This window comes from Camelus ferus, chromosome 8 (assembly GCF_009834535.1).
Source record: "Camelus ferus isolate YT-003-E chromosome 8, BCGSAC_Cfer_1.0, whole genome shotgun sequence".
Classification (NCBI taxonomy): Eukaryota; Metazoa; Chordata; class Mammalia; order Artiodactyla; family Camelidae; genus Camelus; species Camelus ferus.
In genome coordinates this window covers 46,976,130-46,999,942 of record NC_045703.1, presented here as the reverse complement: position 1 = coordinate 46,999,942, position 23,813 = coordinate 46,976,130, and the positions used below count along the sequence as shown (strand labels likewise).

Genomic DNA, 23,813 nt, shown 5'->3' with positions numbered 1-23,813 from the left:
GAAAGAGAGCTAGGTTACTCTTTTTTTTTTCGAAGTTCTTCCTTACAAGACACCAACTCTCATTTTATATTGCTTTGAAGCTTAAATTTTCAGCATGTTTAGTTCTCCTTTTCCTAACATCTGAAAAGAGGAGAAAAATAGATTGAATAATTGCTATTCTGTCTGAAATGAATAATTGTTTCTTTAAGTTGTGTGTATATGTATGGAGAGAGAGGAGAGAGAATAAAAGAGAAATACAATGAAAAAAAGATGATTCACTTTCTTCAATTTCACTCAAACTCACTTTCCCTTTTCACCCTCTCCATAACTTTCTAGCATTAATTTTTTATGCATATTTTATATATTCCATTGGCATATAATCAGTGTATAGCCACTCTTCTAGGAACTCAGTAACTACATACAGTTTTAGAAACTTGTGTCAAGAAAAGCTCCAAGATAAACAAGTTTCTACTGTATAGCACAGGGAACTATATTCAATATCTTGTGGTAACCTATAATGAAAAAGAATATGAAAACAAATACATATATGTATATGTATGACTGACTGAACTATTATGCTATATACCAGAAATTGACACATTATAAACTGACTATACTTCAGTTTAAAAAAAAGCAAAGTAAACAAAAACAACAAAATAAGAAAAGCTCCAAACGTTTGTAGCAAATTGGTTTTCCCTGGGTTTTTGTTTATTTTATTTATATTCAATGGAAATACTACCAATAGAGTTGTTTGATAAGAGATGTGGAAAAGTTTCTAAGATGTGTAACAGTTTATGGTTATTAATACATATTTAATATTACAAGAAATGTCTCCCTCTACAGTATAGAGAAGATCTTGTTGTGTTTGCTTTTATATAAATCAAAAAGCATTTTTTCCACTCAGTTTCCCACAAATAAGGAGAAAACACCACTGACTTCATAAAGTTACTGTAAGGATTAAATTGGACACTTCATATAACATTGCCTACAGCACTTAATAAATGTATTAGTATTATTGTGATGATCATTATCATTATTAATGATTTTACTCCTAAGGCTGACAATACCTGGCTCTGTCCATATTCTCATCTTAACAGTTATTCTTTATTCTTTTGATGTCTCAAGCTCACTGTTGGAATTACTTTTACCAAATAATAACTTCCATAATCACATTGGAAGAAGAAGAGTAGAGAGGGAAGAAGGCATTATGAATACAGTGAAATTCTCCTCAAGCATAGGACTCCCTAGAAGTTACCCTCTGGTCATGCTCCTATGTTCTCATTATCATCAATAGTTTACTCCTAAGGCTAATTTTGTAATGGCCCGAGGTTTTTATAGACTTTGTTTGGGCAAACTCTGCTGTTAGTGAGGTGACAGCAATTATCTGGCCAATTATAGCAGTGATCATCAACCTGATTATTTGGTTTAAAATGTACACACTTCTGTAAATTATCTTAAAAAAATAAAAAAGAGATGCCTTTTGAAGACCAAATTGCATTTAATAAGGCTAAATCAATTAATCTTTCATTTCTAAGTTAATTAATCTTAAATTTCTTTATTGTCTAATTTAGATCTCTAAATGGGGAAAGTTCCAAAAATTTGAGACTCAGGAATGAAAGGAAATAAAATCCTGCAGCATAGGAAATAAACACACATATTTCTCTTTTTTATCCAAGTATTGTTTAGAAGCTTCAAAACCTTGTTTAACACTCATTCCCAGACTATGTCTTATAGTTTTTTTTTTACCAGTTTCCATATGGAAAGGTAATTGCTAAGTATTCCAGTTTTTTGTTTAACAGGACCTCTTTTCATCATCTATTTACTTAGTAACAACTATAGTGACTTCCATTGTTTTTGAATAATTACATTTTTATATTTAGATTTCTAGTCTTTATGTTTTTTTGTTATAGTACAGATTTCTTTAAATTTTTCCAAAACCACATATGGAATTTTGGAACCAAGTAGTATTGAATCATCTCATCATCCTCAGTGTGGAGCTAAATGCATATTCAGTTTGGAATAGATGCTGGTTGCTCATTTCGACTAAGCACTTAGACTTTTCTTTAAATTGATGGCCACAGAAGCATAAGGACATGGAAGCACAAGTATTTAAATGCCAAATCTACTGCATATACAGAAGGGTAATATTTAGAGAGAATATTACTGTATTCACAATGCCTTCTTTCTCTCTACTCTTTCTCTCAATATGCCTATAGAAGTTAAAACTTGAAATGCCAAGTTCACCAATGCCAATGGTGAACATGAGACATCCAAAAGATACCTGTAAAGAGGAGGATGTGAAAAAGAGCCAAACATTGTTGTTCATTGTGTCAGGCGACCACCCTTCCTGCTTGTATCTATTTAAAAATTATAACCTTGAACAGTTCACTTCTCTCTAGGACTTAACTTGCTTCACCTGCAAGATGAGAGTATGGACTGGAGGGTCCCTAAATTTCCCTCCAAGGCTGACCTTCCTAGGACTAACTCAGAATGTTTTCTCATCCTTCATTTCCTGTAATCACTGACCACTTCAGTTGCTTCATTTCCATAGAAATGAAATTTACTGAAATGTGAGGACATGGTTATTTTTCTTAATCTAAAGATCACTCTGATGAAGAGCACAGTTCTGGGCTCTATTCCTCTCAGCAATACCCAGATCACTTTTACACATGGCTTTACAATTATATAGGCTGGGTATTGGTATAAATCCATTTCTTCCCTACCACGTTATTGATACACAGCATGGTTACCTGTAAAGGGAAATTCTAACAATGGTCAATAGTGGTAAAAAAAAAAAAAAGAGTATTATTATTTTTTTCTTCTAGGAGTATTTTTTAGTACTTTTTTTAGTTGAAACAGTTTTACTTCAGTGCACAGTTTATAGATAATACCAGCATGCAGGTTTTACACAGAGGCAGTGGTTTCCTTATTGTTAGCTTCATATGGAAGAGCCTAAAAGTGATTTTCCATACTAACTGGCACTTATATTCAAAGTAACCTCAAGAACTCAGTTAAACTCATTTTTGTTTATTGATAATTAAAGTAAAAGCACTGCGGCCCCTCCTTCATCCACACCCTTGTCAGCATTAGTATCATCCATTATTAAAATAAGAAATTTAATGTTGGGCTAATAATGGTGGATCATGGCATCTTGCTCCTATGAAAAATATCAGCTCAGCTGAAAGTTTCATGATGATGACCTAGTGGCTTTAAAAATTATTATTCTTTTTTTTTTTTTATTGGATATGAGGTGAGAGCTAGGGAAAGTATGTAGGTTAAAAAAAAAAAAAAGAAAGAAAGAAACCAAAGTTCTATTTTTGGCTTTTCTGCCACTGACTCACAGTATTAACTTGAACCAGTGACCAACTTTCGTCTGTTAACTAAGCCTATCCACACAAGAGGCTTAGTTAATAGACAAAAATGAGAAAATGCTTCAGTTTCCCTATTTTAATGCTGGAAAACTGCTGAGCTCACTTATATAAATATTTTTCTTTGAGCTCCCTAGAAGACAGGAACTTTGTAAACATTTAGTTTTATTGTTGCACCTTAGGTACAAGTAGACAGAAAATTATGATACTCCTATATTTAAGTAAGAAATAACCCATTTCGGACAATCCTAGTTCATACCAAGGACTTTGCATTGGTTTGCTACAATTTCTTGGGCTTTCTTTTTTCCATCCTCCTCCCCCCTTGCCGTTGACAAATTTGGAAATATAAATAAACCTTCCATAGCAGCGACGGTTCCAAGGTAAGGCAGCCCAGCATGGGCTACAGTCACGCTGGCTGATGGCAAGCTGTGTATCAGAATGGGTGAGGATTCAAAATAAACATTACATTTAAAACTCCTGATTGAAAAGTGTGAGAAAATGATTCATGTTAAGAATGACTAATTTGGTTGAATGTTCTGAACTGAAGTAAGACCTCACTGAATCTCTAGTTTTGTCCATTCTGTTTCTTTTTTAGATGTATGTGTAGAGAAGAAACCTAAAAATTGGGATGGTAACTGACATGTTGAGAGTCACTCTGTTATTTCCGGTGGAGTTTTACAAAATTAATTCACCTGTCTCTTTGCAAGTCCTAGTTCAACAGACACATCCTTCAAGGTTTTAATGGCACTAGGTTCTGGAATGATGTCCTTGGAATGCATACAAGGGTTATTTTTGGATGGTGGAATTTCAGGTGATTTTTTTTTTTTTTTAGTTTACTTTCTGATTCATATTTTTCTGCACTTCCTGACCTTTTTCTTTAAATAAGGAGCAAGTATCACTTTTTTTTTTACAAAACAATAGTTAAAAAGATAAATTTGAAACCCCTTGCCACTGATTTCATTCTCCTCTTGGCCATATATCCTGAGTTTTTAAATGGGCATATGCTTTCTTCCTGCTTTATTTACAGATTTAAGACAAATGGTTGTACAGTAATTAATTTCCATATTGGGAAACGGAGACCTTTACGCAGTTGAGTGGGGAGATGGTTTCGATGTAAGGAACGCAGGCAGCTTGTGAAGCACACTTAGATAAAATTGTCTCTTTTGTCTTCATTTGCTGGGGTAATTCAAGCGAAGGCAGAATGAGTCTCTTGAGGGTGAATTATGCTAATGATGTTCTGTTTGTTGACCTAATCTCAAGGCAATCATATTAGTTTTAATAGTTTGAGCACTCAGGGGTTTTTGATGCAATGCCAGTTAGAGACAAGCAAAAGGCAATAATGTCACACTCAACAATCTTACTTAATTAAAGAATGAAAACCATTTAAGACTTTCTCTTTTGTGTATTCATGTGTGGTCTTCTTTTCTATTTTTGCTTCAATACCAGGGCAGAGCAGAACATTCAGTTACACCTGAGGGCCAAGTTTTCCCTCCACAGTTCAACTTTGTTAACAGGATTCTACCAGGAGGATCCGGAAATTCATCTATTCATTCTTGCTACAAATATTTATTAAGAATCTGTTACATGCTGGTCCATATTCTAGGCAATGAGGTAAGAACAAGGAATCAGAAGCTGTTCTTGACCTAAAGAGGCTACTGGAGGAAACGAGCATATAGCAGACACTGAAATGTTAGGGATGTCATCGTGAGATCTGATGACAGAACATTCTATGGGCATCAGTACCGCTGTGGAGGGGTCAGTGCAATCTGACTGAAGTATGGGAGTGAGATGGCAGGGAGAAAGGGCAAAAGTGGCAGAGTGCGAGCAACCTGAAAAGGCACAGTGATGGGAAACCGCAGGGCTCTCTTTTGAGGATTCCAGAGGCAGTTTTCATGTGTCCAGTGGGAAATGGGTGAGTGACATGAGAGCGATGGAAGGTAAAGCTAGAACAGTAAACAGGGGTCAGATTCTAGATGTGAATTTGGGGTTTATTTAATGAACTCCAGGAAGCAGCTGGAATCAGGCTCATTTATGCTAGGAATAAAAGTAGGGTCACAAAACAGGAAGTTTGTCTTTGATCAGTCTGGAGTGCTTTAACTTCCCTGAAATCCCTGTGCAATGTGGGGAGTGTGCTTCACATGGTGCTGAGACCCACAGCTTTTGGCCTCTGTGTCCACCATTTTGTTCCTCTTTATAGTCCTCTTGTCTTCATGGCTCAAGCAACAGCAGGAGCCATGCTCCTGCACTTGTAGAAACTCAGTTCTGAGGTTGCAGCTCTCAGCTGGTTCCGGTTGATGCCGCTGCCCTTGACTTCTGCCCCCGGGGGCCCGTGGCTGCGGGAGTTCATACTCTCAATGCCTCAGTTCTTTTAAAGCTTCACAGGCTCTTTTATTTCTTGCCTTGTCCCAGGGTTTCAACGTCACTCTTTTCTGATGCTGGTCTACTGTCGTTGGCTAAACCTGTAGACCTCGGTCCCCTCTCTCCTTGGGATGAGTCCCTTCTCAGGCAACTCCCTGGTAATGAGGTCCACTGTAAGATTGCCTTCCAAACAGTCAAATATGCCTGGCTTTTGGGAGAGCACAGTTTTGATGCATACTGGTAACTTTGGAAAAGTTATGGGAAAAGGAAAGGGAAGAGAAAACAGGGGCAAGGAAAAACAGGCTGGAACATGACTTGAAGAGAGAATAAATAATAAGCAGCTTGTGTGGAGCTTCCAAATCAAGTAAATAGTACAGATTAGTAGTATTCTTCTTACCAGTATTTTTTCATCTGCTATGCTCTCTTATTTTTCTATTTTGTATTATTTGTATCTTGTAAGCCACCTTAGAACTTTGTTTTTGTTGAAACATGGTGGAATATAAATAAATAAGTAAATAAAGCAGGTAATTTGCAGTTGCCACATTCTGAAGGCAGAAGTGATGTGGTCAAAGGTAGAGGCAAAAGCACTTTTTGATAAACATGACTATGGCCAGAACTTGAAATAACAGGAAAAGAGAATTTCAAATTAAAATCTAACTCCCCAAAGATGCTTCGACCCTGACCTACTCTGTTGATGGCAGAGTAGCTTGGCAGAATTTATCCCTTCAAAACCAGACCAAACAAAAACTAGGCGGAAGGAGGCAAGCATGGGGCGCTGACTCCTGCGGTCAGGGTCAGGAAACTGACCTCCCCAGACCTGAGGTCCCGCAAGGTGAAAGGGTGAGAGAGGTTCACTGAAGGAGGAGAACCGAGTCCCTCGCGGGGTAGGGGCATCGCTGGGTACAATGGTTTCCAGAAAATCAACGGCAATGGATACTGAGATGTTCAACAGTTACGCTGGACGAGACTTCCACTTGCCCTCCAGGAAACCCAAGATTATCCCTTTTGATTACTCAGGTCCTCCCCTCCTCGTCTAGGCTAAACTTGCCCTCTCATCAATTTCTCACTCTTTTCCCTGGGATCACCACTCCCTGTTCCCCAAGACGTGGCCACACTCTCCCAGCATTAACACTCTCCATCCTCCTTTTTCCTCTGCCCCACCCCCCTTTCCTGGGCTTCTGCCTCCTCCCCCCTCTCCTTTCCAGACGCCCCTCACTTCGCTTCCCACTGAAACCAACCTCGGGGATCTAGTCGGGGACTCGTGGCGGCAGGTGGATGGGCGGGAAGGGCGGGACGCGCGGCTGGAGTTAGCGGGACACGGGCCGCACCGCTGGCGGGTCTCTCGGGGCGGGAGGGAGAGCGGGTCCAGCCCCTCCTGGCGGGCGGGCCGGGGGGCGGTCCCAGGCCTCCCGCTTGCGGCCGCGGCTCCGCGTGCGCCCTCAGCGCTCCAGTCGGCGGGAGCCCAGGTGCCGGCGGGCAGGACGCACCCGAGGATGTGCGGCTGGCAGCTGCTCCTGCTCTGGGGGCTGCTCCCCAGAGCGGCGGAGGGGGGCTCGGGGCAACCTTTCCCCCACCGCACCCTCCTGGACTCGGAGGGCAAGTACTGGCTGAGCTGGGGCCCGCGGGGCGGCCGGCTCGCCTTCCGCCTCGAGGTGCACACGGCCGGCTACGTGGGCTTCGGCTTCTCGCCCACCGGGGCCATGGCTGCGGCCGACATCGTCGTGGGCGGGGTGGCCCACGGGCGGCCCTACCTCCAGGTAAGCGCGTCCCCTCCCGGAGCCTCCCCTCAGGGCCCCGCCCGTCCCGACCCCGGTCAGGCAGGGCTGCGTGGCGCCCCCAGGCCAACCCGTTTCCTCTCCGGGTGAGGCTATACGCTGCCGCCCCCCGCAGCGCCACACCCGGCAGCCCCAGCCAGGCACCCCCTTCGCCGTCAGCTCCTGCACCCCCAGAGCCTAAGGCGCCCGCGGCTGGGCTCCCCAGCTCGCCTCCCGGCTCCGAGGTTTCGCCCGGGGAAGCTGAGCACGGTGACCCCAGACAGCTCTCCGTCTCCGAACCCTGTCCCGTCCCCAGCGCCCCACTTAATACATCCCCCAAGTACACACCTGCCACGTACCCCTACTTTTTCCCTGATGGGAAAGGAGAGGGACCCGGCTTTGGGGACCTAACGAGTCAGCGCTCAAGGTTCAAGGGACCAGAGAGCTTTAGCATCTGCTGTCTTGCTGTCTGGGGTCCGGGATCTCGGAAGTCCCCACATGGCGGCTATTCTGGAGCCTCCGGCTGGGTCAGTTACCTCGTCCGAGAAATGAATGGAAACGTCCCCAAGAATCCTTAGGAACTTTGCTACTCCCAGAGCCATTAGAAAGCCGCAAAAACTCTGGTTTCCTCAGTCCGCAGGCAAAACCCCCTATTAAGTGGCAAAACTTTTCACTTACTTTAATAGCTAACAAAATTAATTTGACAGCTGCCGATTTACTTTGAAAGAGCCCGAGTACAGACATTGTCTGTTTATAGACGTTTTGTGAATAAGAAAAAATAAAAAAGGATTGTGAGATGACTAGAAGGATTAGGTAGTTAGGTTTTCTGGACATCTTTGCTTATTTGATCTTGATCAACATTTGGACACTTCTCCACCATTTCATAACATCGTGGTGAATACACTGTTACTTATCAAAGTTCATCCCAAAATACTGCCCTTTGCCAAAAGTCTCTTGATCCAGATGCAAATTAGTTGTGTTGGCATTGTGTTAAGGCTTTGACGATATTAAAATCGAGGTACTCGGTGGATTTCGAAGAGCATTTCTTAGTCATTTTATTTTCCTCTTCTAAGTTTGATTTCCACAGCATTCTGACTGAGATGCCATTAATTTTGGACCCTAATTCTGGCATTGAGCTATTAACTCTGGCTAGATAAACAAAATGACAGCAATAAAAACTTTAAAGCCGTTCCGCTGTCTAATTTTTCATAAACGAATCCTTTCCTCCCAAGATAAGAATGCTGCAACTCCGATAAAATAAAGTTTTATGAGGATTACACTCTTTTGAAATCATTGATGTAGAAATTTTTTTCTGTTGCAGCATATCAGACATTAAATTTATAAACCAAGAATTTGAATTATTTAAATACCTATTTGAGACAAGTCTTTTGTTGTTGTTGTTGTTGTTGTTGTTGGTTTGTTCAGGATGGGGAGGGTCATATGCCCCTTAACTATCCTTCCATATTTTATTGAAGGGAGCATGGAAAAGCTTACTCTGGTGATACCATAAAACAGAGCATGTATACTTGATATTGTTTTCACTGAAAGAATAGCATTTCTAGAAAGCCCATCCAATTTGATATCAAATGAAAGGCTAAGAGTAGAAATCTGTTTCAGCATGCTATAATGGGCACACCACAAGCACAGAGTTGTTAAACTGCAGCGTTTTCTTGCTGCTGGTGGTTCTTCATAAAGATCGCATACAAAATCAATTAAGTGCTCTTTAGATTGGTTTCCAGCCACAGAACATTTCTTAATTAGTAAACACTTATCACTATGAGATAAGCCTTAGAAATGGACACTACTAATATATTTAATCAGCGCGAATTAGGACTTTCAATTCTATTTTTATTTCTAAAGAAATAAAATCCTTATTTTCATAGATAAAGGATAATCATTTTCCTAGTTGACTGACATCTTTTACTATTCCATTTCCTTAGACATCCCACTCATTTTAGGACATATAGTAGACAATAAAAAATTATGCTTATCAGTTAAGTAGAAAGAAATTTTATTAAAGAACTCTTTAATAAAATGAAAGACCCCAAACACTGAAAATAAAAAGAATTAAATCAGTTCCAGCTGGATCATCCAGTCTGGGTGATTCAATTTTCCAACACTTGAAATTGAATCTTCTCCCTGAAAAGTATAAATCTGAGATTCTTTATACAGTAACTTCATCCTTAGCAACTCTATCAAAAAGTAGAGAGCGTTCTTAAACACAGTGTATGTGATTCCATTAGTAGACATTGAATTTTGTGTAATTTACTCCCAGTGAGAACAAACTGTGCATGAAACAATCCAGCAAAAAGCACTGGCTTCTGGGACACCATATTGGATAGCATCAGGCTGTGTGACAACAATCTAAGTTGACATCCTGGTTACCTCCCCTCGTGGCTGTTTTCCATATATTTTATTTCATCCTTATTTAATTTTGAAAAATTGACCTTTAGATTTTTTTTACATTCTATTATTTTTCTCTCTTTTATTTTTCTGATGATCTTAAACTCTGGTTTTCAATATGATGTTAACACCTGGATAACTATATAAGAGTAAATCCCAACCAGCCAGGTAGAGAATTGTTGGCTAAATAGATGTCACAAACCCAAATGCCCGAAGGGGTCAGGCAGCAGATGTAGAATAGTGGCAAGGCTTGAGTGGGTCGGGCAGGATATCAAGCCGCAGAGCTGAGGGGATTGAGGAAACCAGAGTTTCTGCATGTGAATTACTGTTCCGTGGGGATGCAAATCAAGTATTGCCAGATCTTTTTTTTTGTTTGTTTTTTGGAAAGTAGACCAATTTTTAGATTGCGTGTGTGTATGTAAATAAAATCTCCTGATTACTAAATAGCAGCCCCAGTTGGCATTGGTACAAAGCACCATGTAGTGCACATAGACACAGACGATTTCAGCTGAGGTATATCCCATGGGCAGCTTAATGTGGGACCAAGAGGGAAAAAGTTAAAGTTAATAAAGAATTATGAAAACCCATGAAAAGCAGAGAGGCAGTTCCCATTTCTCTTCAGGCCAGGCTTATTCTGTGCCCGGAAATGTCCAGTGTCAGAGGGAACCTCACCCCTTCTTCTGGTTATCTATCCTTGTGTAATGAACCACCCCAAAACTTAGTGGCTTAACACAGTGACAACACTTACGTTGCTCACAAAGCTGCAGCTGAGCAGGCTTAGTGGTGCTAGGTCTCTGCTCCAAGGTGAGTGGTTGGAGTCATCTGGAGGCTCTCTTCACTCGTTTGTCTGACTAGCAGTTGATGTTGGCTATTGGCTGTTGGCTGGACCTCTGCCCGTGCTGCGGTTGGAACGAGCCCTCTCCATGTAGCGGCTCGGCTTCCTCACAGCACAGTAGCTGGGTCCCAAGAGGGAACATCCCAAGGGGCCCAGGTGGGAACTGTACAACCCTTTAGAATTTAGCCTCGGTGTCATGGGCTGTGTCTCCTGCTGCAGTCCCAGCCCCACTGGATTCGAGAGGGAACACAGACTCCATTTCAACTTCACAGTATGAGGAGGTCACATGGGAATAGAATACATCAGTGTGGCCAACACAGGAAAATGGGATGTGAGAAGATGGTCATGTCCCAGGTCTTAGGTGAGTCCCTGGGACATGCCCTGCCCAGTGAGGGTCCTTGGCTTTGTGCAGGAAACAATTCAAGAGCAAGCCATAGTTGAGTAAAAGCAGATTTATTCAGAGATGCCCACTCCATAGGCAGAATGTAGGTCATCTTAGAAGGCCAGAGAGTGACCATGAGGTGGGGGATTTTTAGTTTTTATGGGCCTGGTAACTTCATATGCTGACAAGTAGGGGAATTATTCCATCTACTTTGGGGAAGGGGCTGGGATTCCCAGGAATTGGTCCACCGCCCTCTTTTTGACCTTTTATGGTTATCCTCAGAACTGTTGTGGCACCTGTGGGAGTGCTACTTAGCATGCTAATATATTACAATGAGCGTATAATGAACTCAAGGTCTACCGAAGGTCAACTCTCCCACCGTCTTGGGCCTCAAGGTCTGTTAGGAGTTGAATCTGCCGTGTCATTCCTTTAATGGTTGTGCCCTGCCCCCTTTCCTCCTGTCTTATGACCATCTTTGGAAAATCCATGCTACAACACCCATCCTCACTGACTTGCCAGTCTCCCTTCTGCCACCACTTTGAGTACCTGTCTACATGCATCCACTCTCTCGACACTGTTGAGATTGGGAGGCAAGTGTTTACTTATTCACCGTCTTTCCTTTTTCTCTCTCTCTCTCACACACACACACAGACACACACACACACACACACACACACACATCACTCACAAGGAGTTAGTGAACAGCTAGTCCCCCAATGCACACTCCGTCCACCCCCTCCCCAGAAAAGGAGTTTTAAACCTCCACAACCTCATATTTTTCAGTGGTTCCCTAATCACTAATTCAGGGTTGGACCTGATGAGACTACCTCCAGGGGGCAGTGAGACGTTTGCTTGTAGGCTTGTGGAGTGTAAAATCGGATTGTGGTTTCCTTGCTTGGACACCCTTAAAACTAGACACAGAGGTGAGGTATTGTGGAAATTTGCCCTGCTCGTTTAGTAACCCTCTGACCCTGTATAGAGATATGTCTTCAGATGGTCTATAACCAGGTGCGATCAAAATGGGAAAAAAAAATATTGTGGTTGCTAAGTGAAGCCAGTCTCAGTGTCATCTATTGGATACTTTGCTCTGGAGTGGCTCACGGCTGGGGACACATTACCCCTGGGATGCTGCTGAGGTTAGCTTTGATTCTGCCTTACACCAAATTGCCAGGGGTCGGGGTGAGAAGCAGTCTTGCCTTTTGCCTTGGCTTTTGAGAACCTAACTATATTGTCTCAATGGGTTAACTCACGTCTCACTTCCCTGATGGATTCGTGTCCTTTCCTTGTACTTTGCCCCTTTTTGACACAGAGCAATCCCACCCCCACCAAGCCACTTAGCAACTGTGAGTCCCCATTTGAAGGAAGTAATCCGGCTTGATGAATACCCAGTTTGTGCAAGTTAGAGAAGAGGGCAGCATTGTCAGATATGCCTGTTGAATTTGCACAAAAAATGATTCCCTCTTCCTTTGGGGGTGTAAATCGCTGGTGAATGGAGGCTGAAACATATGTCATCATTTGTTACTGCCTTGCTTGTTGGCTGTCTCTACAACTGAAACCTTTCTGTGATGAGAAGTAAGTCCTCAGCAGCAGGGTAATTGCTGCTGGGCTGCTTGCTGAGGAAGTGCTTGGAAATTGTGCTGTGATGTGAAATCACAGAAAACAGTGAGCATTCTTTGTGGTTAAGGATGTGCTTCTTTTAAGTGCACCCCAGCCAACGGCAACAAAGAAATGTTTGGAAAGCAAATTGAAAAGCTGTAAAGGAAAGGCAAAGAGAGTGTGCAACCCTGACATGGCTCAGCTGGGGCTTTGTTAAGAGATATTTATAAATCTTCAAATTATGCTCCCCTCCCCCCTGGCAATTTCCAGATGACGAGGGGACCTCTCCAAGCTTCGTGCTTTGTGCATTAGTAATAAATACACATGTACTAGGCTAAGCTTGACCATGAACACGAAGGCACCACGCTACTCTTCAGCTGTGTGTTCTCCCTGGCAGAGCAGATGGTTTTGTAAAAAGCCAGCCTGAGGAAACAGGCAGACCTAAGAGCCAAGAGAACAACGCACCTGAATTGACCATCAAAGTTCAAGGCTTCAGGCGACCAACGCTGTATCTCTGGATTCTTGCATGGAGAGGCAAGAGTCCACTTCAAAGTTAATGATGGTTTATTGATTCATCATTTGTAATAGAGCCCTATTGAAATAAAGTTGCTGGCAAAAGGAATGAATTCATTATATAGCATCATGTTTCTGGAAATGTTTGATCCATATGTAAAAAAAAAAACAACCCTGCATATGGATGCCTCATGGTGCTGTTTATTGTTAACTTTTGAAAAATAATTAGTACAGAACTTTTGAATAGAAATATTTCTCCAGGAAACTTCTTCTCAATCTACGTCTTTTTAACTTACTAAATTCAAGGATTGATCAAAAAAAAAAAAAAGAAAAGAAAAAGCTTTCTCATAAGGGCAGTAAGGACAGCATATAGCACAGCACATAAGCAGAGAATTCAGAAAAAATGAAAATAATTTCAAATGTATCATTTTTTGTTAACTGTAAAAATGGGATTATATATCTGAGTGCTGTGCAAAGAATGTGTGGAGTAAACCTGATTTACTATTGAGGTCTTTCATATTCATCCTACGTAGCCAAAAAAAAAAATTAGGAGAAAATCTTTTTTAAACATTTTTTGCTTTTACAAATTAAATATTGATGTTTTGTGTATTTTCTTGCTGCTGTTAAGAGCTCAGACTTGAGCCGATTCCCCTCAGTTTCCTAAACCACCCCCACCCCAATTTTACAGTCAAGAAACTGAGCCTGAGGTACCTATTGAATGGCTTGTTGGAGGCCATACAGATCATAGCCTGGATTCATTTCCTCTCAGTCCTGGTTTGGTGTTCTTTCTTCTCCTGCAAGCAACTGGTAGCTTACATAAAAACATTCAGTTTTCTTCCTCCGTAGTGAGAGACTGCTTTAATGAAATACATTTTTAAACAGATTGATACAATAAAATCGTATGATTTCCCTTACTACTTTTGTTGCACTGTAAATGTCGCAGGTATATGTTTTTGTGGTGTGGTTTTTCATTCCCCGAGTTCTTACTATACACCACACATTATGATAAGTCCTAAAAGTGTGTAATCTCATGTTGTTCTCACAAGAACCCTATGAAGTCAGTATCTTCTTTCTCCCATTTTGTAGATGTATAAACTCGAGGCTCCAGGCCACAAAGCCTGGGACCTCTTTGTGACTTTCATATGACTATTGCAGGGCTCACTGATAGGCAGGGAATGTTGGAATGTTCATTTATTCCTTCAGCCAATATTTATGGACTGTTTATTGACTAGTTCTAGATGCTGAGGGCGTGGCACTGAGTGAGAAGAAATCAGTGGTACCGTGGAGCTCACATTTTGCTGAGAGAGGGTAAACAAATAAATAAGCGAGAAAAATACCAGAAAGTGTGTTAAGTGCTGTGCAGAGAATTAAAATATGGTGATGTGATAAGGAGCAACTGTGTTGGCTATTTCAGGTTAGGATGCTTATAACCAAAGCATGAAGGAAAACAAGTGTCCCAAGTTTTAAAGATTGTCTTTTAAGATTAACCATAGTGTTTAATTCAAAATATTATATACTATGAAGAAGATTATCTGGCATGGGCATCAAAGGACTCAGTAGACCTTGAGTATAGGAGACTGCCTACCTGGAGGAAATATAATTAATGTTTTTTCAAATGTGTCTGAACCACAGGAGCTCTCTCTGCTACTTCTGTGGCATTGTTACACAGATGTTTAGTGAGCTCAACCAGAGTCCTTCTATTTTTTTTTTTTTAACCAGAGTCCTAGCTTTGATCTAGAGACTTGGTGAAGTTTCTTTCTTAATACTAGGTGTGATTGTTTTCCTCATACGCTGTGTTCTTTCTCATCTTCAATAATATGAGAGAGCTAAAGGACTTTGAGAACCCAGATCAACAAAACCACATGCATCTGGGGAAGATTTCCATCTTTCAGGCCCTTTTTAAATGAAAACTTTGAAATCTCAGTTTCTTAGATATAACTAAATTGCTACCATTTTTCCCCCCTGCAAAACTTCATGCACAGAAACTCACTCATACAAGAAAACTCATGGCAGATGAAACCACACAGAAGCAAGGCCTCCTGGTACTTTGGCCATCCACATCCCTTTGGACAGGGCCAGGATGATCCACGCTGAGGCAGACTGTAGTCCAGGGGTGAACAGGTGGTGCTGGCAGAGGACTGAGAACTGAGAAAGAGACTCCCTACATTGGAATTTCCCAAATTTGTCTGTGCATTTAGAATCACTTGGGCATCTTTTAAAAATTCCAGTCCAGACAAATACCCTCCCTTCCCCGTATCAATCAAATCACAGTCTCTGAGGGGTGGACACAGACATTAATGTATGTTAAAGTTTCTTAATTGATTCTAATGTGCAGACAAGTTCAGGGACGACTCACCTTTTGTGGTCAGGCCTTTGATAGAAATCAGGTGACTCCTTTGTTGTCCACCTCTAGAAGTTTGGAAGATTCTAGGTCCTGAGCATGGGGATGCAAAGCAGGATTCCTGACAAAGCAATTTGGAGTGATGTCTGAAGCCAGGGCTAGCATATGCTTAGATATTTAAAGTTATTTTGTAAAATAGAAAAAGTGGGTTTTCTAGAATTGAAACACTTCTGAGATGGGTTTAACACATTTGGTGATAATTCTAAGTATCTTCTCAAAGTTACATGCTGACACAGGAGTGGAGTGGAAGAACCATGGGTCGTGGTGGATTTTAAAACATGCTGAGCCAGAGATCTCCCTCCTCCTCACAGCCCTCTGCCATTCCTATACACCTTTTGTCAGTTGGCATTACCTGCTGTATTTCTAAGAAACAGAAATGTCTGCCCACATGGAGTCTGAAATTCATAGGTTATATATGGCCACAGGGCACTAAAGGAATACTAAAAAATGAAAGTCCCAGATAATTCTCAGCCTGTATTTAAGCCAAGAGGCATGTTCTGCTCTAAAATCTTTTATTAGAATTAATAATAACAAAATGGACTCCCTTTGTATTTGGAAAAATTCCAAAGCATCTTTCCAGTTATGTAAATAGATATTCTTTCCCTTCCCTCCTTCGTTTTCCAAGGTTACTAATAAGCAGTGAAATGCCCTAAAGCTCTCATTACAGCAGGGAAGAGGAGGAAAAGTAGAAAGCATGGTGGATAATTCGTGTTTTAATAGGGTAGGGATGGAACATCTATAAGCTTATGACTATGTCAGAGCTGCCTCATCTTCCTGAGGGACCAGGAAATAGTCTATGTGCCTGGTGGGTCCTCAAGAAACACCTGCTGAGTAACTGCTGGGCAGCTAAAGCAAGGAGTGCTGGTGTGAATCCAGCACTGGTTGCTACTTATTCACTGTGTGGCCCTTGGCAATCTCCTTAACCTCATTAAAGTGATAGTTCCCTTTACGAAGAAGGGAATTGGGATATCTAATGCACGGGGTTTTGTGAGGATTAAATGAAACAGGCATGTAAAGCTCTTAGAGAATGTGGCACTTTGAAAGTACTCAATAAATCCAAGATATTATTATTATGAGTCAATCACTTAGTAAAATAGCAGAACTGTCAGAAGATTACATTGAGACAAATGTCCCAGATTTTCAACTTGGGAGAAAAAATATCTACTAAAGGAATAGATGGGGAGATTGATAGCAGTTTTTGAGAACATTCAAGGACAAACTTTAAGCAATTGTTTTGTGAATGCTTCGCTTTGACCAATTGGCTTGTGACTAGAGATCAACATGGTTTCAATAGACACAGATTATCTTGTCAAGACTGCATTTTCTTTTGCATTTGATTTTGCTGGACCTGTGGCTGGGGTAATAAATAAATAAAGGTGTGCCTGAATGATCCTAAGGTAACTAGCAGGTCTCTTATGATGTCCTTGTAGAAGATGGACTAATAAAGTTGAATGAGGTATCATAAATATTTAAACATCCATACCCAAAACATGCTGATGACACACTGACTACATTCGTCTATGGAATAAAGACTCAAAAGATAGTGATATATTGAAATAAAGGAAACTAAAGGTTAAAAATTCACTGAGAATACAAATAAAGTTAGACACTTGGTTAAATAATTAGTTGCATCTGTCCAAAAATGTGTGAAATTGGACTTAATTAGAAGAAAAAGATCTAAATTTTAGTTCATTTTAAGCTCAAAAGAAGTGCTCGCTGAGCACACAGATGCAATATTAGCTATGAACTCTAGGCCTACATCAAGTGAAGGAATCCTGACATTATATTCTGCACCAGGCTAACCATACCAGGAGATACCTTCTAGAATAACATTTTCAAAGAATGTGTGAGTGAACTGGAACATTCTAAAGAAGGTTGAAATCTCTGGAAATTGGAGTACTTAAGTAATGGGAAACTGCTGGCAATGTTTGGTTGGAGGAAAAACAATTAGAAAAGACATGCTCATTGTCTTTGAAATAGTGGACCATCTTCCTCAAGAAATACGGATTAGATGCTACCTACTAGACTCCTGAAGGAAGAAAAAAGACCCAATTAATATACATTTAAGGTAGAAGATTTTAGGTTAGTGTAAGAAATACATTTCTGACCATCAACAGTATTAAAATTGAATGAGCTGCCTTGTGAGGTTTTCAGCTCATGAACTTTGTCACTGGAGATACTGAATACTGTCTTAAAAATATTTTTGAGAGAAATCCTCCTTTGGTAGGAGCTAGGATTAGGTACCCTTGAGTGTGATGCTGAAAATAAATTTACTCCACATTCTGGCTTTAAGGTTACTCAAGAAATTAATAAGAGGGAGGACATTAGCAACTGTGAAGCTGTGTTGTTTTTTTTTAACCTACCTCAAGAAGTTCTCCGGTCTCTGTGGATGTCCACTGAGTCATTACTATAGTTATGAGGGTATTTCATTTCTTTCCCTATGATATATTTCAGTATATTTTAATTATATTAGTGAACATATATTAATGATACATAGTGAAAACATGTTAGTTTTGAAACCTAAAAATATAAGGAAAAAAGAACAAAATATTTTGTGCTTGTAGATACTCAAAAGAATTAGAGGGCCTCAGGATTAAGGCTGAAGGTAAAGTCGATGAGTTCCTGAAACTTGGCTGATGCATTATTTTGATCAAAGAATGGTCTGCATATCCTCTGCTTCCTGACCTTCCCACCTGGAGGTCCAGGTGGGCATCTCAAACTGAACCTCATTTGCCCTCAACCTCTTCTTCCCCAGCCTTCCCTGTCTCAGGCAATGGCACCTCCCGGGAGCTCCAGTCAAAAATTGCAGGTCATCCTTATTTTTTTTTTTTTATGTTTTCATGTGTCTTTTTTCCTAACATTTTTTATTGAGTTACAGTCATTTTACAATGTTGTGTCAAATTCCAGTGTAGAGTACAATTTTTCAGTTATACATGAACATACATATATATTCATTGTCACATTTTTTTCACTGTGAGCTACCACAAGATCCTGTATATATTTCCCTGTGCTATACAGTATAATCTTGTTATCTATTCTACATTTTGAAATCCCATTCTGTTCCTTCCCACCTCCCTGCCCCCTTGTCAACCACAAGTTTGCATTCTATGTCCATGAGTCTGTTTCCGTTTTGTACTTACGTTTTTTTTTTTTTTTTTTTTAGATTCCACATATGAGCAATCTCATATGGTATTTTTCTTTCTCTTTCTGGCTTACTTTACTTAGAATGACATTCTCTAGGAACATCCATGTTGCTGCAAATGGTGTTGTCAGTTTTTATGGCTGAGTAGTATTCCATTGTATAAATATACCACCTCTTCTTTATCCAGTCATCTGTTGATGGACATTAAGGCTGTTTCCATGTCTTGGCTATTGTAGATAGTGCTGCTATGAATATTGGGGTGCAGGTGTCTTTTTGAAGTAGGGTTCCTTCTGGATATATGCCCAGGAGTGGGATTCCTGGGTCATATGGTAAGTCTATTCCTAGTCTTTTGAGGAATCTCCATACTGTTTTCCACAGTGGCTGCACCAAACTGCATTCCCACCAGCAGTGTAGGAGGGTTCCATTTTCTCCACAGCCTGTCCAGCATTTGTCATTTGTGGACTTTTGAATGATGGCCATTCTGACTGACGTGAGGTGACAGGTCATCCTTATTTCTTCTCCTTTTTCTCTCTCTATAAAACCCATCTTCAGGTTCTGTTGATTCTTCCTTCAAACTAAATCTAAACCCCACCTACATCCCTTCACTTTTACTGCCACCACTCAAGCGTGACTCCTGTCTTCTGATCATGGCTTTTCTTCTTTCTTCTCCTTATTCTCTACACGGTGGCCACAGTAACACACACACACACACACACACACACACACACACGTCATGTCGACCAGAATATGGCACTTTCTGCATAAAACTCAAATGACTTCTCTACATGCTTAGTGTTGAATTTGAACTCCCTACACTGACCTATGAGGTATCAAAACATCTGGGGCCTCATCTGACCCCTGTTGACCTTATGTATCTGTTCTGGGCACTACAGTTCAGTCATACTGGCTTTTATTTGCCTCACCAAACTGGATAAACCTTCCCCGACCCAGTCCACCTCCTTTAGGTCCTTTCTAATAGCTGCAGCCCCTGGATTTACTTCCTGCATGCTTTTCATGGCTGGCTCCAAATTGTAGTTTATTTCTCAAAGTAAGTGGTGACTTTTCTGATCCCTCAATCTAAAGGCTTTCTAATCCCTCTCTAGATCTCTGTTTTGTTCTTCTATAAGCACTTATTATTGAAATAGTTTTGGTTATATTATTATTTAAATTTTAAAAATTCTTTGCTTATCCTGCAACTAAACTATCAGTTTCATTATAATAAGGATTTTGTCTACTATACTTATAATCACGTGTTCTCAGCCCTACAACAGGGGCTGAGAGAAATAGTAGCCAGGCAATAAAATATGTTTTGGAAGAAAGGAGAGGAAGAAGGGAAGGAGGAAGGCGGGAAGGAGGAAGACAGGAAGGAGCTTTCTCCCCCGAATTTATTCCTTGCATAAGCTGGTCATGGAGAGTTAAGAGAAGTCACCTAAAATTTTGGAAAAATTACGATGATGGAATAGGATGAAGTAAAATAGCATCTTATTTCAATGGTAAGATCTGAAATTGTTTTTTTTTTTTCCATTGAAGTTTATTGTTAGAGATCCAGTCAAAGTTTTAATCTTGCACTGTATCTGATAATTCTATAATTATAGCAAATTATTAAATTACACGAAAACCAAAATGAGATGATTGGCTGTGGGAGAAGATTTGGGATGTGTATTTTCAGAAGGTGTCACTTAAAGGGCAAACAGATTGTTCAGGGGGATCCCGCACTGCAAGCTAACAGGGTTCATATTTTGGCATTCTGGTAGCTATTTGACAGATCCCTTATTAGACCTAGGGAGTTTCAGTTTTATCTGAAGTGGTTTCTAGAGACATGCCCCTTCTGTTTTGACATTCCTCTCAAATTTCTAAGATTAGTGAAGAAATAACTTGTTAAAATCAGCTTATACTGAAATCTGAAGATTATATAGTTTGCTTATACAGTTTTATGGTTTTTGGGGATCAAAGATTCTCTTAGACACACAAAAAATCTATTTTTATACTATCAATATTATTAGACCATCATAACGCTTATAGAAATTGATATGACAAACAGAAATGTTTGAAACAAGGCTTTTGAGATTTAGAAAAAGAAGAAAAACTACAAGCACCTGTTGAAGAAAATGATGACAGATGGTAACATTTTTCTCAAGGTCCCCCATGCAGCTGTGCTTACACTCAGTTCTCAGGCAGGACCGGAGGTTATTCACATCTTTTATTACACCCAGAAGAGTTTTCACTTCATCCTGTTTAACACAGCACCAGGAAGAGCGCTTCTCTGTTGCAGAGATTTTATTCAAGAGAGAAAAAGACTGACAACGAGTGAGAACCAGTTTACCATCTGTGTACTTACGTTTTTTAACAAGAGGTCGTAGCAATCCTGTAGATTATCAAAGCTAGTGTTTTTGGTATGTTATCTTAGTTTGAAGGTGGCAATTAAGTACTCTGGCTGTCATGCTAAATACTAATGCCAACTTCTGCCGGTGCTGACTTACTACACAGCATTTCGAAACCTCAGTAATATACTTGATCATTTTTTTTTTCAAAGCATAACATGTTCCAAAGGAAAAATATGTTTCAGAAGTAATGTTTTTATGACACAACTGCAGATTAATTTTATTGCCAGAGTCTAATCATCAACTCAGATTGTCAAGGCTAACGGCTAATATTTTATCTTTAAAAGATACAAACAAGGTTAATACATGATTAATATAGTAAATCACAACAGAAACAAAAAATAAGACCTCAGTGATAATTCTCATTGAAGGCCGCATCTTGGTCACTGATAGTCTTGATGCAGTTATCTGAGTTAGAATATGATCGATGTCCACATAAAGCCATTTATCTTGGGAAATATTATTGCACATTTTACTTTACAGAACATTAAAAATGAATAAGCACAGAGAAGAGTGATTTCAGCATATCGGCTTTTATATTTACATAATTAAAACATCTACATATTTTTATTCTTTTAAAATTTTTATTTAATCTGATGTTTTGATGCCATTGGTGGCATTTTGCTTTTGACTTTAGACCAGTAGAATTCATCTTGGGCATGCCAAGAGAGGCAGTGGACTATCAGTGACCAAGATGCGGCCTATTTTCTTAAATTTTTACCCAGCCATGTTCATTGAGGTCATGTTGAATGAGGTTCATCTGGGGGGGAGGTATATATATTTAGGGGGGGCACGTATTTTTATTCTTAAACTCTTACAGAATCTTTACAGAATCATGATTCTCTGAGTGCTCCTCAACCCCCTTGCCTTCATAAGGTCTGTTTTTAATGATACTTAATTGGAGCCTACTTTTATTTATCAATATTTCCTGTTATAATTTATGCAATATATTTATAAGATGCATCATATTATTGGATTTTTATAATGGCTGTTATTTTTATAATCAGGCCATGACAGTGAGAATGCATTGTGATCAATATTCCTATTTTTATTTTAAAAGTCCTGGAATATCAAGTGCTATAGCAAGGCGACTGAGGAAGGGCCTTCACCGTGGATGTCCAGTGAAGCTCTGTCTGGCTCCATGGCTAAATGGGATGGGGAGTGGGAGTGAGGGGCACCATTTGGTTCTAATTCTAAAGGTGCAAATCAGATACTAAAAATGATCTGGAAAATTTCCTTAAATATCTAGTAATTACGATACAGTGTGGTCTTGGGAAATAAATTTCTCAATGTTGTTATCAGTATTCAAATTCTTAACTGGTAAATGTTTTACTGTTAGTATCATTCTCCATTTTTTCCCCTAGTGGATGATGATGACAAAATAAATATTCCGTTTAATTATTCATTTGAATAACATGTATCCCTTTGTCAAACTGTCGGAAACCCTAAAACTAATCAGGTGTATTTTTTTAGGCTTAACCAGGCTGAATGATGGATTCTCAAGATTGTTCTCTGAATGACTCTCTTTTTTTTTTTTTTAACATTTTTTTTTATTGAGTTACAGTCATTTTACAATGTTGTGTCAAGTTCCAGTGTAGAGTACAATTTTTCAGTTATACATGAACATACATATATTCATTGTCACATTCTGTTTTGTTGTGAGCCACCACAAGATCCTGTATATATTTCCCTGTGCTACACAGTACAATCTTGTTTATCTATTCTACATTTTGAAATCCCAGTCTGTCCCTTCCCACCCCCCCGTCCCCCTGGCAACCACAAGTTTGTATTCTATGTCTATGAGTCTGTTTCTGTTTTGTATTTTTAATTTTTTTATTTAGGTTCCACATATGAGCAATCTCATAAGGTATTTTTGTTTCTCTTTCTGGCTTACTTCACTTAGAATGACATTCTCCAGGAACATCCATGTTGCTGCAAATGGTGTTATGTTGTCAGTTTTTATGGCTGAATAGTATTCCATTGTATAAATATACCACCTCTTCTTTATCCAGTCATCTGTTGATGGACATTAAGGCTGTTTCCATGTCTTGGCTATTGTAGATAGTGCTGCTATGAATATTGGGGTGCAGGTGTCTTTTTGAAGTAGGGTTCCTTCTGGATATATGCCCAGGAGCAGGTTTCCTGGGTCATACAGTAAGTCTATTCCTAGTCTTTTGAGGAATATCCATACTGTTTTCCACAGTGGCTGCACCAAACTGCATTCCCACCAGCAGTGTAGGAGGGTTCCATTTTCTCCACAGCCTGTCCAGCATTTGTCATTTGTGGACTTTTGAATGATGGCCATTCTGACTGGTGTGAGGTGATACCTCATTGTAGTTTTGATTTGCATTTCTCTGATAATTAGTGATATTGAGCATTTTTTCTTGTGCCTATTGATCATTTGTATTTCTTCTTTGGAGAATTGCTTGTTTAGGTCTTCTGCCCATTTTTGGATTGGGTTGTTTGTTTTTCTCTTGTTAAGTCATATGAGCTGCTTATATATTCTGGAGATCAAGCCTTTGTTGGTTTCATTTGCAAAAATTTTCTCCCATTCCGTAGGTTGTCTTTTTGTCTTACTTATGGTTTCCTTTGCTGTGCAGAAGCTTATAAGTTTCATTAGGTCCCATTTGTTTATTCTTGCTTTTATTTCTATTGCTTGAGTAGATTGTTCTAGGAGAACATTTTTGAGATGTATGTCAGA

General features: G+C 39.9%; 1 protein-coding gene across 2 annotated transcripts in view; it reads left to right on the top strand.

Annotated features, from left to right (window-relative positions):
• Window positions 1-7,116: 7,116 nt before the first annotated feature.
• Window positions 7,117-23,813, top strand: part of MOXD1 (monooxygenase DBH like 1) — an 84,452-nt gene continuing 67,755 nt past the window's right edge. For both annotated transcript variants that reach the window (XM_032484936.1, XM_032484935.1), the window contains exon 1: window positions 7,117-7,462. In XM_032484936.1, coding sequence (XP_032340827.1) covers window positions 7,199-7,462 — 264 coding nt within the window. In that variant the 5' untranslated portion in view covers window positions 7,117-7,198. The remainder of the gene's footprint in view (window positions 7,463-23,813) is intronic.